Source organism: Saccoglossus kowalevskii, chromosome 21 (genome assembly GCF_978046115.1).
Source record: "Saccoglossus kowalevskii chromosome 21, keSacKowa6.1, whole genome shotgun sequence".
Taxonomy (NCBI): Eukaryota; Metazoa; Hemichordata; class Enteropneusta; family Harrimaniidae; genus Saccoglossus; species Saccoglossus kowalevskii.
In genome coordinates this window covers 18,982,241-19,002,257 of record NC_140661.1, presented here as the reverse complement: position 1 = coordinate 19,002,257, position 20,017 = coordinate 18,982,241, and the positions used below count along the sequence as shown (strand labels likewise).

The 20,017-nt window shown below is 34.3% G+C and overlaps 2 protein-coding genes and 1 non-coding gene across 3 annotated transcripts; all 3 read right to left on the bottom strand.

Annotated features, from left to right (window-relative positions):
• Positions 1-2,430: 2,430 nt before the first annotated feature.
• On the bottom strand, positions 2,431-7,955 carry LOC100378003 (protein KTI12 homolog). Its single transcript, XM_006811902.3, has 9 exons — positions 7,786-7,955; positions 7,607-7,658; positions 7,414-7,466; positions 6,979-7,034; positions 6,115-6,194; positions 5,518-5,677; positions 4,909-4,971; positions 3,839-3,907; positions 2,431-3,711 (listed from the first exon to the last, which is right to left on the bottom strand). The coding sequence occupies exons 1-9, from the start codon at positions 7,934-7,936 to the stop codon at positions 3,568-3,570; spliced, it is 828 nt and encodes a 275-aa protein (XP_006811965.1). The 5' UTR covers positions 7,937-7,955; the 3' UTR covers positions 2,431-3,567.
• TRNAK-CUU (transfer RNA lysine (anticodon CUU)) lies at positions 7,292-7,364 on the bottom strand. The gene has a single exon. It is a non-coding gene; the product is annotated as a tRNA-Lys (tRNA).
• Positions 7,956-10,077: 2,122 nt separating the features above from the next.
• LOC102804351 (uncharacterized) lies at positions 10,078-19,679 on the bottom strand. Its single transcript, XM_006811903.2, has 6 exons — positions 19,583-19,679; positions 17,025-18,533; positions 15,896-16,144; positions 12,553-12,595; positions 11,246-11,375; positions 10,078-10,846 (listed from the first exon to the last, which is right to left on the bottom strand). The coding sequence occupies exons 2-6, from the start codon at positions 18,514-18,516 to the stop codon at positions 10,745-10,747; spliced, it is 2,016 nt and encodes a 671-aa protein (XP_006811966.2). The 5' UTR covers positions 18,517-18,533; positions 19,583-19,679; the 3' UTR covers positions 10,078-10,744.
• Between the last annotated feature and the right edge of the window lie 338 nt (positions 19,680-20,017).

Sequence of the window (20,017 nt, the reverse complement as noted above, 5' to 3'; positions counted from 1 at the left end):
GACTTGTGTGAAGTGTTATATCTTTGAACCTGACATATGTGAGACAGCTAATTAGTGGTCGGACTGGTACCATCAATGGCCTGCCGCCTACTATATCCCATTGTCCAAGTTCCCAGTTTTTGGCAACGTCAACATCAGTCTGCATTCTGATGGAATTGATTTTTTTTTATTTCATGGATTTGGATCATTTTGAAAACCTTGTAATGACATTGGGTGTGGATAGATCACTTGCACTGGTACCAAAAAACATTATTTGTGCCCATTTGATCGCAGTCCAATAATAGGGACTTGCGGACTGATCAAATTATATCTTGGGATACATTCATTTCCAGATCAAATTCAAAATGGCTGGCTGGTTGCCATTTTGTTAAGATTGCTATTCTCGACTGATTGTGTAAATCATACAGCATGTTCCACAAATGTATTTGTTTGATGATCCAAATCTAAATAGCTGAATGGCGGCCATTTTAATGTTAAAAATTCATCAAACTCTAGCATTTCTGAAATTCCAGAACTAGGATCTTTGTCTGGCATGGACAAAACTTCGAACTGTGATGCACATCATTCTGTTTTTTAGATCAGATTCAAAATGGCCGACGGATTTCCATTTTGTTTTTAAATTAAGTTCTGAAGCCATACCTGTGACATGCCCTGACCGTTTATGTTAAAATATAACAACTCACGAAAACTATGTAATGCAAATACTTGTCACATACAAATGTAGACAGTTCCATGTAAACAACTTGGTCATCCAGAATAGTGGATGTAATGATGAATTTACCCGACTTGACCAATAGGTGTTGGCTATCATTAAAACACAAACGCTGTCATTGTCATTTCAAAACTAAAATGACAAACTTGTGTAATAACAAACAGTATGTACATTCATCATGGGCCATATTTTGCTGAACTTTTTTGCTCTCACCCCAACGTCACCGATTCTATGTAAGTTACTGGTAATCTTAAAGGGGAACCGCTCAATTCCATGGATTGCACCACGTGCTCATCGGTGATTAACTTCACCTCTGTCCACTAAGTAAATGAATGCTTATTATGCTCGCTTACACAAACTGTGATTGACAGGCATTTTGCATACATTAGCCGCCATTTTAAACTCAGGATTTGTACTTGTCACGGCACGTTTCGACCGAAAGCTACTACATGTATACATCAAAAGCCCAACCAGATGAGTGTAATCGCTAGCGTACATATTCATGCCTCCGTAGAAATGTATTTGGAATCACAGCTTGATCTCTAAACATCGTAAATAGCACATTTCCTGGAGCTCCCGCCATGATGTGAGCGGCTTGGTTTGGATTAGCATACTAATTTCGGTGGCCATCTTGCCCCTATTTATAGTATCGGTTCCCCTTTAAAAATATACCCTATATTTTTTGGTCCAGATATATGACTGCTTCATCAGTAAATGAGTGATTCATAGCAGTATTTTTTTTTTTTCACAAACTGCAATGAGAAGATTACAGTGTTACATCATGGATGCAGATTTATATACTTTCATTGTTTTAATAGCAGAGTTACACTTTCTCTAGTTGCTAGGCTACCATGTTTGTCTCGCACACAAAAACCTCTGGTCATCAACAAGAATATGTTGTTTGACGTCAAGATTTTTTGTGTTTCCCAGTTTTGTACCAAACATATTAGTTTTGCATTGTATAGGCATACAGGCCGCTTTTTGAATGTTCATAAAGTCAATGTCAAGGGTGTAATATCTTGCGTAAATTGTCAAGTCTTACAAAATTATTACGAATTACACAATCACAAGACAAGCCAAATTAGGGACAACATCAACAGTTCAATGTAGGGTAAAAAAACTTAATACCTTTAGTTGTTTGTTTTCATCTCTTTTTGGTATGGTCCATGCAAAGTGTGTAATTTTATGTTTAGAAATGCAGTAATATCTCTCATCACCTACTGCATTCTGGGACACCATTGGTTAAAAAACAAGTTTAATTGACGCACATGGAATTGGTATCACTTTCAAGCCATAAGAATTTGCATCTCCGTGGGATGTTCATTGCATATTACTGTTCATGGTTATGAAAGATGCATACCCTTGTTATTCCTTTACGAAAAATAACTTACTGATGAGCATGACGTGTGAATTCATAAATTCTTGGTATCTGCATTATCTCTGATCAAACTTAGCTTGACTGGTTAAAGGGTTCTGAAAATTCACCCATGACCCCTCCCCCCTCTAAATCTGTGCATGCCTTGAAATGCAACAGAATGTAAAACTCAAAATATTGTCTGTAATAGTTTCTATGCATATTTTTGCACAATGTGTTTTGGTATTTCCCCAGTAATGTGTTCAATCCTACCATCAGGTACTTGTGATGTAATCTTCCATCTATTGGTACACTCTACTATGTACGAGTTAATACAGGTTATTGTAATAAAAAAAACAAAAAATTATTTTATGTCTGATCTTATTTATTTCAATTATAGAAGACAAGATGATCAGTTATTTAGTGAAATTATTTTTAAATAATACATTGGCACAAATACACATACAAAAGAGAAAATTTTTTTAACTCATAAATGCGATGAAGAACTTTGAAATCATACATAAACTGTACACAGCGACAGTATCTCTATATGATTTTACTTATATCGGTTAATCCCACCAGTCTGAACAATAGGATCTTGTTATTTATAAGTCTTTGGCGAGTCGCTTTATGCTTCTTTATTGAGAGTCAATAGTACCCTGATATATCACTGTAATTGTAATATCAAGACAATGAAATGACTATTCTTTTTTATTGTTACTTGATGTGCATACTGGGTTCTCAAAGAATCTGTAGCATTCACACAATTTAGTTTTCTATATTTCATAGATAGATATAAAACAGTAATTAGAACTCTTGGATCACTTTAGCGAGCGAGTTGTGAGTTGCTGTGTCACATTGGTGGCCGGTTCACTCGTTTATAAATAAATAAATGGATCATCAACAACTACTCGGGGGGTGGGGTAATTATTTTGGGGGATAATTAACATTCCTTATTGGTAATAGCACTTCCTAAGAAGTTAATAGTGTAAATGCATTCACTATTCGCTTGGATTTGATTTCGCTATTTTCGCTCTAATATGTGAAATCTGCTAAATTAAATCTAAATTAACATGTAAAATAATAATAATACAAATTTAAGAAGTTGAAAACCTGCTGAATATGATCAGAATATTAAAATAGTGAAAATAAATGGTTTACATTACAATGTACATGTTAAAGTGAAGTGTTCAGTAAATCTTTTAACACTATGGCAAATTTGCATACGAGAAAAGTGTTACTGCAAAAGGGTTAATTATTCACTGGGTTTTAATTTTGCTTATTTCGCTGACTGGAAAATGTGCTAAATTAAAACCCAGTCAAATGGAGCATAGAACACATTATCTAAATGATAAAACCGTGAATTTAAAAACCCACTGAATATACCTTAAATGGTAAATCAGCGAAATTTAAACCCAGCGAAAATCAGTCATTTTACAGTATCATATGTTTGTGCTGCCTGGCAATGCCTGGTAATAACAGTGCCATGGTTTCTTTGAATTCATTGCACACTATTATTAAGATATTGTACAAACATATTAGCAATAAGTCGTGTGTTATTGACAGGATGTGTCTTGGTATAACTAATAAATTGTCTTCTGTGTCTTCTTAGTTCAGATACGTTGTAATTGTGAATTAAATTAATGTGAGTATTGGTTAAGGAAATATATTATATACACTTAGACTAGAAACTATACTCTAAGCTCCCCATGAAATGAAACAGTGAAATGATACACACCCATGCACTGTACATTACAATAGTAAAAGGATATTTTATCTTTTGCATCAGGTATACTAATTTGATCACCTGGTACACTGGTTTTCTGAGCTTCTAATAAAACCTAATAAAACACAAACATAAAATACCCATCATTCTTTGTTGCTAAGTATAAAGTTTGAGAATGCTTCGAGAACCGATAAATATATTGTAAAGCATTTAATTTTTTGCTGTAGTCAATTTTCGTGACATCCAGGTTTTATAGCATTTGTAAGATGAAATTTCGCAAAAATTCTCACTATACTATACTACCATAAAATCTGTATTTGAAGCCACATCTCCAATATAAGTCTCAAGCATTCTTTTTGAATAATTGAGAACCAAACATTCACCATTTCTCATATGTGTAGATGCTCTAATAGAAGCTGCATCCCCTCTGTTGCATTGTACCATTTTAATAGAAGCCGTGGTTTCTAATACACATTTTACAGTACAACCAATTTTTGCAATTTTCACTGAAATTTGCAAAATTTAAAGTGGTTTTAAAGTAATATCTTAAAAATGGTGGTCTTCAGTATTTATAGAATATACCGGTAACCAGATGTTTTGAGCAATGGCTCTTTATGGGATGTATGATTACACTATTCACTATGGAGGGTCATTGCTCAAAAATGTCTCATTATATTGAATAAATAGAAAGGATCACACACGACCGGTACAGTCAAATCTGTGTTAGTGACCACTTCCATATCAAGGTCACCTGTCTATAAAGACTATATTGATGAAGTCCCTTGGATGGTCACTATACACAGGTTTGACTGTACCACTGTCTTATATATCTTTCATATAAAAAAACAGTAAACAAGCATCATGACTGAAACATTAAACTATGGCAACTGTGAGTTCAAAGGTCAGAGTTTAACTGGTGCATTCTATCATGGCTGTTTACTAGTATATTCAAACCTGTCTATAGTGACCACTTTTAGGCAGTCTTAAAGCATAACATATGTCCAACCTGTGTATAAAGACCATGAGTTTCCTTGAGTGGTCACTATACACAGGTTTGACTGTACACGTATATTACAGTGCGACTATAAATCTGTAAATAAATCTACCGATACTTACAGTGATCACATCTTGAGTTATTTTATCCAATTCATATAGGAAATTTGTGGATGATAAGGGTTGCTGCAAAACAAACCAAATTGTGATATTTAACATGTTGATTGGTAACTATCTCATGTGACTTGTTTATAGTTTATAGTAAAAAAAAAAAATCGAATGATGCTTTACTTTTACTATTAAGTTTATACTTTAGTGGTTTTATATAATACATAAAATAAAAAAAAAGAATTATTTTCTACTAGAATGGCCATATAATTCTTACACATTACTGGATTGATGGATTACGTAAATGTTGATTCTAATGTAATTCTTGCTGGCGGGGTTATACAAGTCCGTCTGCACTGTACCTATGTTTCTGTTTCTGTTACTAACGTTGTAATAAAAGTGTTCTGAGTTAGAATACAACACAGCTATAAACAATATATGCTGCCTATTACTATTCATCGTCATTGACCTTTGATCACCTAATCCTGTACAAACTAAGCATTCTTTTTTCACCAGCCTTACATATCCATAGTATTCTATTGAACCCACAATGAATGCACTTGACAATATGGAAAATTACTAAAGGACTCATTCAAAGATAGTCTTTTTTCACTACACACATACCGACTGTGTTGAGAAGTTTGGCGGTGGCGCTTTCCTGTCGAATATTGCATCACATATCGCCTCGCATGGTACATCACTGTCTGGAAGAATTGTAAATAATGGCGAATCCCAGCGATTCCTGGAATCTGGTGCTTCAAACCGCATCACTAATGCGTCAAAGCTAAATAAAGATAACACCAATATTCTCATTTAATAGGGCGATGGTTGTCGCACCATGTCCTGTTTGATATGGGAATGATAGCAACGGATACAACGCGTGTAAAATACATTGTTTATTTACATGAAATTCAAACACGCGCAGTGCGACGACCACCGCCCTTTAAAATTACTCATCAATGCAGCTTATCGTTAATTTAGAAAATAACAAATGAAAACCATTTGACCAATCATAGCAAAGATTTTGATGAAACAAACTTGGTATAATCCAATAGCGAATCACAACTTCTCGTTTGAATTTGAATCTACATTATGAATATTCACACAAATTTACAGTATTTGTGGGTAATTCATTCATAATGAGAGTAATCTGTGATGCACAAAAAATGTAACTCATTGATTTAACTTTTATTTTGTGTTTTAAAAGAAAACAATTCTTACATTTCTTGAGAATATTGTTCTGTTTTCTCTCGTTCCTTGTTCCATGCAGAAGCTGTATCCACAGCTAGCTCACAGTGAATCTGAATATAAATATTAATATTTAATAACAAGTTACTTTCATGTCAATAGACAGTATAGTGTGGATTAACCAACATCACCATTAGTATGTGGGACTTGTAGGGGTTCACCAATATCAGAGGGGGGGGGGGGTGATTTTGAAAAAAAAAATCAGCAGAGAAAAAAAAAAATAGGAAATACAAAATTCACCAGTATTATCAGTTGGCTCTTGCTCAAAACTGAGTGAAAATGGAAAAATAATTTTCACATAACTTTTACCCCCCTGAATTTCAAATGGTCAACCCCTTACAATTTGCAAATGTAGTTCTGACAAGTAATACCTGTTCATACTATGAGGTTATTACGAGGTTACCTTGAAGTATGCATGAAGACAGTACAACGGAAATATCTACCGACGCGCAGCGGAGGTCGAAGCAACAGCGTACTGTCTGAGTGCATACTTTGAGGTATCCTCATAATAACCTTATTAATATACATCTTTTACTTCCAAGGATACATCATGGGAATGCTGAAATCCAAAAATTTTAGAACAGAATCAGCAAACTTCTTAGTGTGGCAGCCATGTTTGTTTTCATTATTAGAGGACGTTTACGCACATAATCATTCCATATTTGGAATTCGTATTTCCTTATATGGTAGGATGAAAATACACTGTAAAATACTGCAAAATTACGGCACGCTGTAACTTATGGCGTTACGGTGACAGATGTATAATAATATCCTTTTTTTGAAGTTCTGGTATTCAGTACATGTAAGATTAAATATTATAATAAATATTTCACTAACCACACAGTGTGTTGTCTTTGCTGACTTGGAAACACAGTAAAATTCATAACGGCAACCTGTTAGCAATATACAAGTGACATATTAAAAATATTTCTGTTCTTTTCTAGCTTTTTTTTTTGATAAACCAGTGCTTGTATAGGGATGACTACAGAAGTGCAGTTTCACACAAAGTTGTTTCAGAAAATACAGAACTGTAGGTAAAAGAAAAGTTACAAAAAAACAAAATTTCAATCGATTCCAAATCGAGTGTAAAGCATGTAAAAAGGAAGATAAAAAAAGAATTTATTTATAAAGTAAAAAAAGAAAAAGCAAGCGCCCAACGTGGGGCTCGAACCCACGACCCTGGGATTAAGAGTCCCATGCTCTACCGACTGAGCTAGCCGGGCTACACGATTCAGGAATTCAATCGATCCGTTATCAGGTTTATGCACTTACCTTTAATGTAGTTCAAAGAATCTAGAATAACAACGTCGTCTTTGTTGATTTTTCTATAACAATTAAAAAATAGTAATTATGTTTCGTTAAAGTTAATTTCAGATTATGATAATTAAAACTATCGCGTCCGTGAAACCGGAAGTATAACTCCCACAGTTTGGGCAGTGAGACGGATGGGTTATAGCAGTCTCACCTCTCAACATTTGCCTTCAGAGTTCCCCTGATGTCTTTCTCCCTCCTTGAATCTAAGGTTGGAATTTAGAAGGATATGTGTTATTATATGTATGGGAATCAAACTCATTTCTAAACGTGAATGGCCGACAATGTCATTGACTCATGATTTACCGAGTGACCGGAGTTTACATCTTTTACCTGCGTAAACGTAATTTCTGTCGACTCCAATTGAATGATCACTGACTATGTGAACATCCTTTGCCTTGTTGACCTCTATGTATTTCTTTAGTTCTTCTGCTCGCTTCGTTTTGCCGCTACAAGGTAAACCACACATCAAAACCAAAGGCATGATGTTTCAACTTCGAGAACGCATATACTGCCGTTGAGGGCGTACTTCGAATTCCGTCACTAAACAATTCAATGTTGAAAAGATTTTTGAAAAAAAAACAGAATAAGGGAATATCTATTCTTTTCTTACGTATATTGTTCATTGTCATTCTACAAACACTATTTATTGTAAGATTTCCACTGATAAGTTTTTTTTTTTTAATTCTTGATCTATTCCGACGTTGTCTCCCAACGAAACAATCCCAATTTCCAAAGCACTTTATGTACCTGTACACAAAGTAAGTTTTTGACGATTGAAAAAAAAAACTGTGCGAAAACCTCCCTTGCAAACGTATTTTCTTTTTTTGCAAATTGCTTGTTCTACTTTTCAGACAAACGTCCTGGTTTCCAATAGAACACATTTGCCTCCTTTGCAGACGAATTCCGGGTAATGAAATTACTTTTGTCCTCTCCTCAACTTTGAAAACAAACGTCTTGACTTTCAACTTAACAAAACATTTACTGTCTTTGAAGACGACTTTCCCGTCTTCACAATTTACTTTTCAGAGTAGAAACTTTTATATATCTTTTCTGACTAAAAGTCTTCCAATAATACCTGTCTCCACATATAATTATTCCGTCTTCTCAAATCAAATGTTATTTTTCGGTACAACATTCTGTCTTTTTTAGGGGTTGACCATTGGAAAACAACCCTGGGGAGGGGGTAGAACTACTGTTCACTTTTACTCACGGTGATGTTATTGTATCTTTTTATTTTTGCTTTTATCTTTCAAGCATGTATGAAATTTTATTTTGTTTCTGTAAATTTCACTGTAGAAATACTTTTCTTCAAGGTTTTACTGATTTTGAAAACCATGTTCCAGACTAATTTTCAGATGCCCTAAATGAACTTTTCGTCCTTTAAAACTATTCATTCTTTAAAACTAAAACATTCTGGAGAAATATACAAGCCTTTTTTGCTTTTGCAGTCTACTTGTCAGAATTTACAATGTTTTGTCAGGCGACTTTTTTTCACACAGAACAGATCTGGGTAATGGTATACAAGACATTTTCACACATTTTATTATGATTCAAGAAAAAATTACATGCATTTCACATTTAACATTTTCCTACCAGAATAAGCAAAGCCTTTGTCTCAAAGAATATATCGTCTATTAAGACTTCTGGTCACCTATCAAATTTGCCACGTCTGAAAACAACTACCGGGGTATCCCATTTTTGCAACTACTACATCTCACTCTTCCACAACAAATTTCTCACCTTAAGTAAACCATTAGTCTTCTTGATATTTCAGACTTCTCAATAAAACAGAATTTTTACTTCTTCCGAGTTAACTTTTCCACCTTTTGAATGACGTTCTTCGAAAACTACTTCTCAGTCTTTCTGACAACTTACTTATGTACATACATATACAGTATCTATAAACCCCCAATTATTATTACCATGTTTATGGAGACCATATAAATACTAATATACTTTTGTAATTAAATTCATTATTGCAACACTAATTTTTATATATTTTATGTTGGGGTAGTATGTTACCCACAGGTTTTTTTTACATATGTGCATATTCGACAGCATATAGCAGTGACAATACATTGTGTCAAAATCCGTCTATAATAATTCATTTTAGTAATAGTCAACAGTGTGATTTTTTCAGTTAACTGTTTTTTGAGAAAAAAAAAACACAGTAAAATATGCGTAAAATCCTATTTTAACAGTAGATTTTAAAGACCACAATTTTTCAATACGTTTAAACATCAAAAAGTACTTTTAAGATATTTTTTTCACCCTATGTCACGAGAAAATGCAATAAATCAGCCAAACATGTTATTTTCATCGTATTTTATTGATCGATTTTCTCTGAACAGAGTATGGTAACCACGTATTTTTATTTCATTTTCTTAATCCTTGCAGGTTTTTTGTGATATGTTTTTAAATAGTGACTATGAAGAGTGATTCATGATCTATAAATTACTAGTACTTCTAGACTTTGGAGGCAAAAGTGACAATTGGTTGTTGACAAATCAAAATGTAATTTGCAACCAAGTAGCAGAAGCAACCACCACCTCTTATTCATTCATTCATTCATCCATCCATCTATCTATTCATCCATTCAATGCGCAAATAAAGTTTACACAATTTATCTATTATAAATATGTATTTAATACATGATAATTGTTGGTTACAAAATCCAAACAATCCATTGATTGACATAGATTAAAGAGCATTCAATTATTAGAGAACTATTTGATTGCCATAACAAAAATTCACAGCGATTGGGATGACTGAAAACAAATGACTTTTGGGTTTACTGGTAACTATGTCTATGTGATGTGACAATTTCTGTCTTGATTTTGTAGTCTTTTCTTTTCATAAATTGAAATGTACAAAAAATAAAATGCCACACTTGAGTTGAATCATTTATAAAATGATTTGATTTGTGAAAAACACCCAACAGCAAACATGCTGCTTTCTGATTGGTTTGAATTTACCCTTTGACCCCAACAGTTCTATTTATAGTCTGTACTTTTCCACACGAAATTTTGAAAAAATTTCAAATTTTTTTATCAAAGACAGGAAGCAATGTCACATTTTCTCTGCTTGGTTCAAAATTAAAATTAAATCAGGTGAAAATACAGGAAATATGAATAAATTTAACATAATTTGAGCGGGAACAAGGGGTTAAAGAAAAGGTTTTCAGGAAGCAAGATGATTTTTGCAAATATAAATCAGCATATTTTATACCAAAACCTATGTTACTGGAAAAATTTGATTTCTTGACACTGCCCTCTAGTGGTCGGATCAATCAATCATCAATGGGGAATTTATAAAAGTTATCGATGACAGATTTGGTGTACTCCATCTTGTCTTGCTTTGTTTCCAATACTGCCCATTCTCTTAGAGGTATCTGAAACGAATAACAAACACACAATTTTTTATTTTATCCAATAGAAGAACATATGCAAATCATTAAAATCTTAATCAGTTTACATACTAGCAACACTTTATTTTAGTAACTAGACGATGGCTGCCAAGATCTCACTCCATGAGACTAGTTTCTGACCCACAAATAATGGTCCACTCTCTGTTACGATCACATTCAATGCTCCAATTATTATGGTATTTGGAACACCAGATGTGATGACAGGGAGAAAGGAACATTATTCAATGAATAATCAAAAACTAGTTTTACAGTTTTCTTGCTCTCAGCCAAGATATCAGCAGGTGTTTGCATCTAAGGTCTATTTGCATACATTGGAGGCACTCAGGAATCAAAAACCAAAATTGTTATTATAAATATACCTACCCATCGTACATGGTATCCTATTATATTTAGTTGTCTCTCCATAGCAACAGCATTTCCTAGCAACCAAAACTCAGCATCTTCTAGTAGATTTTTCGCATAGTAGGAATCTGGAGCCAGTAATAAAGCTAACCTAAAGACAGAACAGAATCTCCATATTAAATATACCCAGTATACATTTTTACTGAATTCTTGTAGTTTACTATCAAAATCAGCCTACTCCCTAGCACAGGAACATACATACCATACATCCTAGCAGAGTGACATAAATACTATACACCCTAGCACAGTGACATACATACCACACTCCCTAGCACAGTGACATACAGACTACACTCCCTAGCACAGTGACATACATACCACACTCCCTAGCACAGTGACATACAGGCCACACTCCCTAGCACAGTGACATACATACCACACTCCCTAGCACAGTGACATACATACCACACTCCCTAGCACAGTGACATACAGGCCACACTCCCTAGCACAGTGACATACATACCACACTCCCTAGCACAGTGACATACAGGCCACACTCCCTAGCAGAGTGACATACATACCACACTCCCTAGCACAGAGACATACATACCACACTCCCTAGCACAGAGACATACATACCACACTCCCTAGCACAGAGACATACATACCACACTCCCTAGCACAGTGACATACATACCACACTCCCTAGCACAGTGACATACATACCACACATCATTCCCCCCAGTAATGGCTATTTCAAATAAATGAAATATGTTGAAATGCATACACAATTTCACTCCATTTGTGTTAGTAGATCAGTATTAATTGCATAAACACAAAAGGCTCTATTCAGAGCATTTTCATGCATGCTAACTTTCAGACAAGCTGTGTTAAAATTTGCAGAGCACAATTCTGGCCAGTAACACAATGGCTTAATTAATGCAAGAAATTACCAGCTGTAAGGCAGACACTGATTGGTTAATCATGCTGTCATTCTCTTTGGTGGTGTAAAAATCAACTTAGAACAAGAGTTGTTTGTTAAATGTAGAAAATAATTTTAATTTAGTTACTGTACAATACTTTATTTTCGCTTGGAATTAATTTTCGCTATTTTCACTGAAGGAATGATTCAGTTAAAATAAAATCCAGCGAATATTCATTTTTTCTTATGGTTTATATTCAACTTGTCAAAAATCAGTGAAAATAAATTCCATACAAAACACCCAAAAAGTCTTTTCAGCGAAAATTAATTCCAGCTAAAATAAAGTATTTTACAGTACAAGTATTTTACAGTACAAGTATTTTATATCGTACGAGTTTATGCATACCTTTTGTTATTTCTTACTGAATCTTTCAAATCAACTTTACAATCTGAAAATAAAGAGGTCAAATAAAAGATTAGACACAACGCTAGTGAGTAATGTGAATGAAGGACTGAAGCACATTACGAAAATAACATGTGATCATCACTAAATCCGTGTGTCATAAATGCAGTGTCATAGAAATGTTGACAACATGTACATGTAATTAGTAATAAACAATGGTTGCCATGGAAACCATTCAAAATATATATGCATGATGAAGAGTGTTCACCCAAACCATTGTGTTATTTTTTGTATTCCTACAGTTCGTCTTTTTTGTTTAGTTACTTTCTCTATGTTATATTTTAATGCATGTGTCTCGATTTTGAGGAAAGACTATGTTAAAAAAAAATTTCATATCTTTCTAGATTGGCAAAGTCAAGACGTCTTTTTTGTTTTACAAAACAAAATAATTAATTGTTTAAGTCCTTTTAGCGTGATCACAAAACTAACGTGACAGGGAAAGAAATCCCGACTGGATTTATCTGCGGGCATTTAATTATTCATTGCTCACATTGCGGACTAGTCACGGAATGTTTTGCTGCTAGTCGTATCTCGTAGTTTAGAACTGAAAATATAGCTGACATGGGGTAAACTGTTGTAATGTAACGTAGTGTAGGTTAGAATTATGGTGGTAGTGGTGCTAGGGTTTGGTTATTTCATGCTAAAAAATGACAACGTAAATGTGATTCAAACATCAGAGCTGCATTCGTTGTCAGTGCTAGCCAACAACATTTAATTAGCATAATCAGCGGAGTGATTCCGCTTCGGTTTTCACTCCAACACAGTGGGTCGCCTGCAGATGCGTCCAGTCGGGATTTCTTTTGCAGTCACGCTTAAAAGGCTAATTGTCAATTAAATATTGTGACTTTGCCAGTCTAATATCTTTCATGCAACTTTACCAGAACATGGTATTCAATGACTAAAAGTAGATAATCCAGTACCTTAATCTCAGTATGTGACTTACATATGATGAAGCCTAGATAATCCAGTACCTTAATCTCAGTATGTGACTTACATATGATTAAGCCTGGATAATTCAATACCTTAATCTCTGTATGTGACTTACATATGATTAAGCCTGGATAATCCAATACCTTAATCTTAGTATGTGCCTTACATATGATTAAGCCTGGATAATCCAATACCTTAATCTCAGTATGTGACTTACCTATGATTAAGCCTGGATAATCCAATACCTTAATCTCAGTATGTGACTTACCTATGATTAAGCCAGGATAATCCAATACCCTAATTTCAGTATGTGACTTACCTATGATTAAGCCTGGTTAATCCAATACCTTAATCTCAGTAAGTGACTTACCTATGATTAAGCCAGGATAATCAAATACCTTAATCTCAGTATGTGACTTGCATATGATTGAGCCTAGATAATCCAATACATCGATCTCAGTATGTGACTTACATATGATTAAGCCAGTTAGCCTGGATAATCCAGTACCTTAATCTCAGTATGTGACTTACCTATGATTAAGCCTGGATAATCCAGTACCTTAATCTCAGTATGTGACTTACATATGATTAAGCCAGGATAATCAAATACCTTAATCTCAGTATGTGACTTACATATGATTAAGCCTGGATAATCCAATACCTTAATCTCAGTATGTGACTTACCTATGATTAAGCCAGGATAATCCAATACCCTAATTTCAGTATGTGACTTACCTATGATTAAGCCTGGTTAATCCAATACCTTAATCTCAGTAAGTGACTTACCTATGATTAAGCCAGGATAATCCAATACCTTAATCTCTGTATGTGACATACATATGATTAAGCCTGGATAATCCAATACCTTAATCTCAGTATGTGACTTACCTATGATTAAGCCTGGATAATCAAATACCTTAATTTCAGTATGTGACTTACATATGATTAAGCCTGGATAATCTCAGTATGTGACTTGCATATGATTAAGCCTGGATAATCCAATACATTGATCTCAGTATGTGACTTACATATGATTAAGCCCATTAGTCTGGATAATCCAGTACCTTAATCTTAGTATGTGACTTACATATGATTAAGCCTGGATAATCCAGTACCTTAATCTCAGTATGTGACTTACATATGATTAAGCCTGGATAATCCAGTACCTTAATCTCAGTACGTGACTTACATATGATTAAGCCTAGATAATCCAATACATTAATCTCAGTATGTGACTTACATAGATTAAGCCAGGATAATCCAATACCTTAATCTCAGTATGTGACTTACATATGATTAAGCCTGGATAATCTAGAACCTTAATCTCAGTAAGTGACTTACATATGATTAAGCCTGGATAATCCAGTACCTTAATCTCAGTATGTGACATACATATGATTAAACCTAGATAATCCAATATATTAATCTCAGTATGTGACTTACCTATGATTAAGCCTGGATAATCCAATACCTTAATCTCAGTATGTTACTTACCTATGATTAAGCCTGGATAATCCAATACCTTAATCTCAGTATGTGACTTACCTATGATTAAGCCTGGATAATCCAATACCTTAATCTCAGTATGTTACTTACCTATGATTAAGCCTGGATAATCCAATACCTTAATCTCAGTATGTGACTTACCTATGATTAAGCCTGGATAATCAAATACCTTAATTTCAGTATGTGACTTACATATGATTAAGCCTGAATAATCTCAGTATGTGACTTGCATATGATTAAGCCTGGATAATCCAATACATTGATCTCAGTATGTGACTTACATATGATTAAGCCTGTTAGCCTGGATAATCCAGTACCTTAATCTCAGTATGTGACTTACATATGATTAAGCCTGGATAATCCAGTACCTTAATCTCAGTATGTGACTTACATATGATTAAGCCTAGATAATCCAATACATTAATCTCAGTATGTGACTTACATAGATTAAGCCAGGATAATCCAATACCTTAATCTCAGTATGTGACTTACATATGATTAAGCCTGGATAATCTAGAACCTTAATCTCAGTAAGTGACTTACATATGATTAAGCCTGGATAATCCAGTACCTTAATCTCAGTATGTGACATACATATGATTAAACCTAGATAATCCAATATATTAATCTCAGTATGTGACTTACATATGATTAAGCCTGGATAATCCAATACCTTAGTTTCAGTATGTGACTTGCATATGATTAAGCCTAGATAATCTTATATGTTAATCTCAATATATAACTTGCCTATGATTAAGCCTGAATAATCCAGCACTATAAACTCAGTATTTGACTTACATATGATTAAGCCTAGATAATCCTATAGTTTTCATCTCAATAAACCCCTTACCTATGATTAATCCTGGATAGTCCAGTATGTTAATCTCAGTATGTAACTTATCCCCATATAATAATCTGATGATCGCTTGCAATGACAGTTGTAAAACCTTTCTGGTATCTACTATACCATCAGTGGACTTCCTGTTTTGCATGACGCATGTTTCAAGCGAGAGATGAGATAAATCATCGTAAGTATTCATTTCTAATGATCGATAGATATTCAAGTATGCGTTCCTCCGTCTGTTAAATCTTGCATTATCTGCAAGCAAAATCAAGCATAAATTTTTCAGACAAAATCATGAAAAGATTCAGACCAAAACAACAATTTAGGCACTATGACAGTATCTGGTTGAATCACTGCATACTCTTAGGCTGAGAAAAAAAATATCTCTGTTTCTTGTTTGCGCGCGCCATGTTTTGAACTATGCGCCTCGGACGTTTTATTCCTTCTAAAGCATTCTAAAATGCGCTTGTACTTGCACTTATCTCAAATTTCCCCCATTTTAGCTCAGTATTCAAAACGCCTCGCCGTTTTCATGAAACGAGAAACAGGAAAAATTTTTTTCCTGGTCTTAGATGGCGTTGTCAGTGAGGGTGTTATTTAGATTCGATCGTTGACTGCCCACTCAAAACACTGCCATGGATACTGTGATAGCAATATGAGTTGTATGCATTAGACACGTACAATACACTGAATGCGCAGACATGTACATGAACCAGCAATATCTCAACCTTGATTTCCCTTACACAATATTTTAATTAAACTGCACCAAATTCAAAGTGTAATTGAGATAATCATGGATAAATCAAAGTTCTAGCAGTTATTAGTTCGTTTTTGGTTCATCTGTTTGATTTCAAACAATACGCCTCAGTACACCTTATTTTGATATAGCTGGATCTATGTGTTGAGTGGGGCAGCCAACGACCAAATATAAATAGCGCCCACTCTGACAATGCCGTGGCACCCAGGGCCACACCCTACATTAAAAAATCACAAACAAGTCACAGTTATTGTTATTGTATGCGCATGGTGTCCTTATTTAATCTAAATCATGTACTGAACAGTGTTTTGGGATTACGTCAGTTTTATTTTTAGTAATATCTCATAACCGTGACAAACACTATTGAAAAAATCTTACCTTTAATATCCATCAAAAAACGTTGACATTTAGGATCGAATATAAACTGCAGCAATTCCCGACTTGGCGTCTTATTAAGCATTGTGAGGTAGTTGACGACATCTAACACATGACCATATTGAGTATTGTTAGCATTTAACAAAAGATCCTCAGTTTTATCCTCCACCAATTTACATAGATAACGTTCTTCATCGCTGGACTCAAACTCCTCTTTAGCATGTTCTGATAAAGGACTCTTGAACTCGGTAAATTGACGAAAGTTCAGTTCTGCAAATGGTGCGAGTAAGAATGCACACATCGATAGACTGTCTATGCTTCCAGTAGCGTCTAAAGGACTGATGTCTGACAAGTTATAAATATGATCTGCGACTTGTCGTAGAAGTGGTTTATGGACATATCCAAACACTGCATACACATGCAATACCCTCGCAAGGCAGTTAATTGTCAAGTCCTCCATGTGGGTTTGCAGAAAACGTGCACTCCACTCAAATAATTGGTCATTGTAATACTTCAACCTCTCACATGCCACAAGAACCGATTCCAAAAGCTCAGCTGTTACATCATCGGAATTCATAATCAACTGACTTGCCTTTTCCAATAATACGTCAGATCTGTGTCTCACGTAACCATACTGACGAAAGAGATTCACAACATGTTTTAACTTGACATCTTTCCTAATAGTCATAATAGCGACAATACGGTTATCAAATTCCCGTTTTTCTGACGGTGATAATACGTTATACATGGGTTCAATTAATGATGCTAGAAGACGTATAGAAAGAGTTCGGTTTAATGTCTGCTTGCATAAAATCTGTGTAGCTAGGATCATAGCATCTACTTGTTCTGTCTTGGGCATTTTACCAAGAGTTACACGCAGTCGTGTCAGTGATTCAAGATCCATATCGTTCATCCGAGCCTCGCACTGTCTTAGTAATGTCTGCATTACAGGCGTGTTCAGCGGTACTTCACATTTTGAGAAATTATATAAACACAAAGTAACATTGATATTAGTCATGTATCGTGCATGCATCATAACAAGATCACAAACTGGACCCAAATTCATCAGCCATAAATTAAACTGGTCATCCTGTCTCACAACTTCTACAATCTCCGCCATCCGTCTCACTGCACTGACAACGGCTTCTTCGTCAAACTTATTCCCATTGATGTGCACAAAATCAACAAGACTTTCTAAACTATCCATTTGATTTATCTGCCAGATTACACCATTCTGAGCAGAGACAGTGTTACTAAGACTGCTACAAAATAACCTTGCTTGGCTCAGCAGACTTAGTCGAGCTTGTATGGGTTGGATGTACAAACCAATTCTAGTTTCAACAGATCGAACACAGTGGCCAAATCTAGACGGTATTCGTGAGAACATACTCTGCACAGGATATAATGGAAGGAGGGTTTTCTTTGACCACGATGAAAGTGGCTGATGGGCGGACTTTAATATTACAGAAGACCTCAACCATTTTTGGGAAGCCATTTTGATCCAGAGAACACCTGAGTAAAAAAAAATATATTACGAGTTCAAGAGAAGACGTACTAATAAGACAAGTTGGTGAATACTTATACAAAATATTTGAAATCAGAAATAACAATAACTGACATTTTACTTTTACTTTAGTTTTATATGTATTGTACTTTATTACCAATGGAAATAATTTCTAAGGATGCAATAAATTCATTATTATTATTATTAATATTATTGACATTGTACTGAGAAATTATTATAAATATTCATGTCAGTGGTTTAGGAATTTTTTAAACAAAGGACAGCTCTACAGCAAATTTCATAAAAGCATAAAATTTGTTTAAATTAATTAAAAACAACTTTACCAATAACAACACGTTAATAGATGCATGGTAGTAAATCGGCCAATGACTGATAGAAACCTACAAAGACTCATGGGTAATGTGGGTTTACCAAATGGTTTCTATGAATACTTCTTTGAAAGTGTGAGGTTCTTCCAGGATAAATGTTTTACAAATTTATATTTTATACATTTCCATAAAAAAAAACATTTATTGTTTTCATAAAATTCACTGGAACTATTAATAACACATAATATTTTTTTTATTAAATATAAAAATTAAAATTAAAAGTGTTTAAAAGCTTCAGGTCTTTGGTTAACTGTCATCCATAATAAATTACATCCTCGTAAAGCCATGCATGCTTCTGATTGGAACATCTGTAAATATGCGTTGAATCATAGTTGGCGTATTATTAACACATTCAAGTTCAATTTTATATTAATTTAATTGAAAAGCATCTACCAGATACTTTTTTTTCAAATTCCTTTTCGTTGAAAAAATAACAAAATTAATAGAATAGAATAGAATAGAATAGAAAAGAAAATAGAATAGAATAGAATAGAATAGAATAGAATAGAATAGAATAGAATAGAATAGAATAGAATAGAATAGAATAGAAATCTGCAGGGTTATCCCCACTACATGTAATTTGCGGATCCCACTCTTCTAGTTTTGTGGCGGAATATACGGCCCATCGATGACCAAAAGCGCTTCCGGTGACGACACAACGCCCTTACCTATATTCTACCTATGATGTTTGTGGCCCTCCAATTACACAACATAGCATGTGCAGCGGGAGTTGCACTTCCACAATCAGCTGATTCGAGTACGTGTCGTAAAAAGGTACGTCACAATCAGTGTCTGCACACAATCAACGCAAATATTGAAGTGTGAATATATGTTCAAATATTCAATATTGTTGTATAATAACAGTTTGTTTTTGTCTTATTTTTAAAGAGGCAAGTAATGTATCTATCTATTAGACCAAACATACAATAAGTATTTAAAATGTGTTTGTCGCGTATTTTGCGACAATTACCTCTTTCGCTTAATGGAAAATAACATTCCATTCTAATGGCACATCAGTTTGAAATTTACCTTAATTATAGCAAACTTACCTATATACTTTTAAGATATTTATTTATAGATGAAACTATAATGACTTTGAAAAA

Excerpts from the sequence above, each read along its gene's own strand:
- LOC102804351 (XM_006811903.2), bottom strand. The coding sequence starts at position 18,516 with ATGGCTTCCCAAAAATGGTTGAGGTCTTCTGTAATATTAAAGTCCGCC. Across the intron at positions 16,145-17,024 it reads TTTTTTGATGGATATTAAAG|ATAATGCAAGATTTAACAGA; the intron begins GTAAGATTTTTT and ends TTTTGCTTGCAG. Across the intron at positions 10,847-11,245 it reads TAGGATACCATGTACGATGG|ATACCTCTAAGAGAATGGGC; the intron begins GTAGGTATATTT and ends TATTCGTTTCAG.
- LOC100378003 (XM_006811902.3), bottom strand. The coding sequence starts at position 7,936 with ATGCCTTTGGTTTTGATGTGTGGTTTACCTTGTAGCGGCAAAACGAAG. Across the intron at positions 6,195-6,978 it reads CAAAGACAACACACTGTGTG|ATTCACTGTGAGCTAGCTGT; the intron begins GTTAGTGAAATA and ends ATTTATATTCAG. Across the intron at positions 3,908-4,908 it reads TAACTCAAGATGTGATCACT|GTTTTATTAGAAGCTCAGAA; the intron begins GTAAGTATCGGT and ends GTGTTTTATTAG.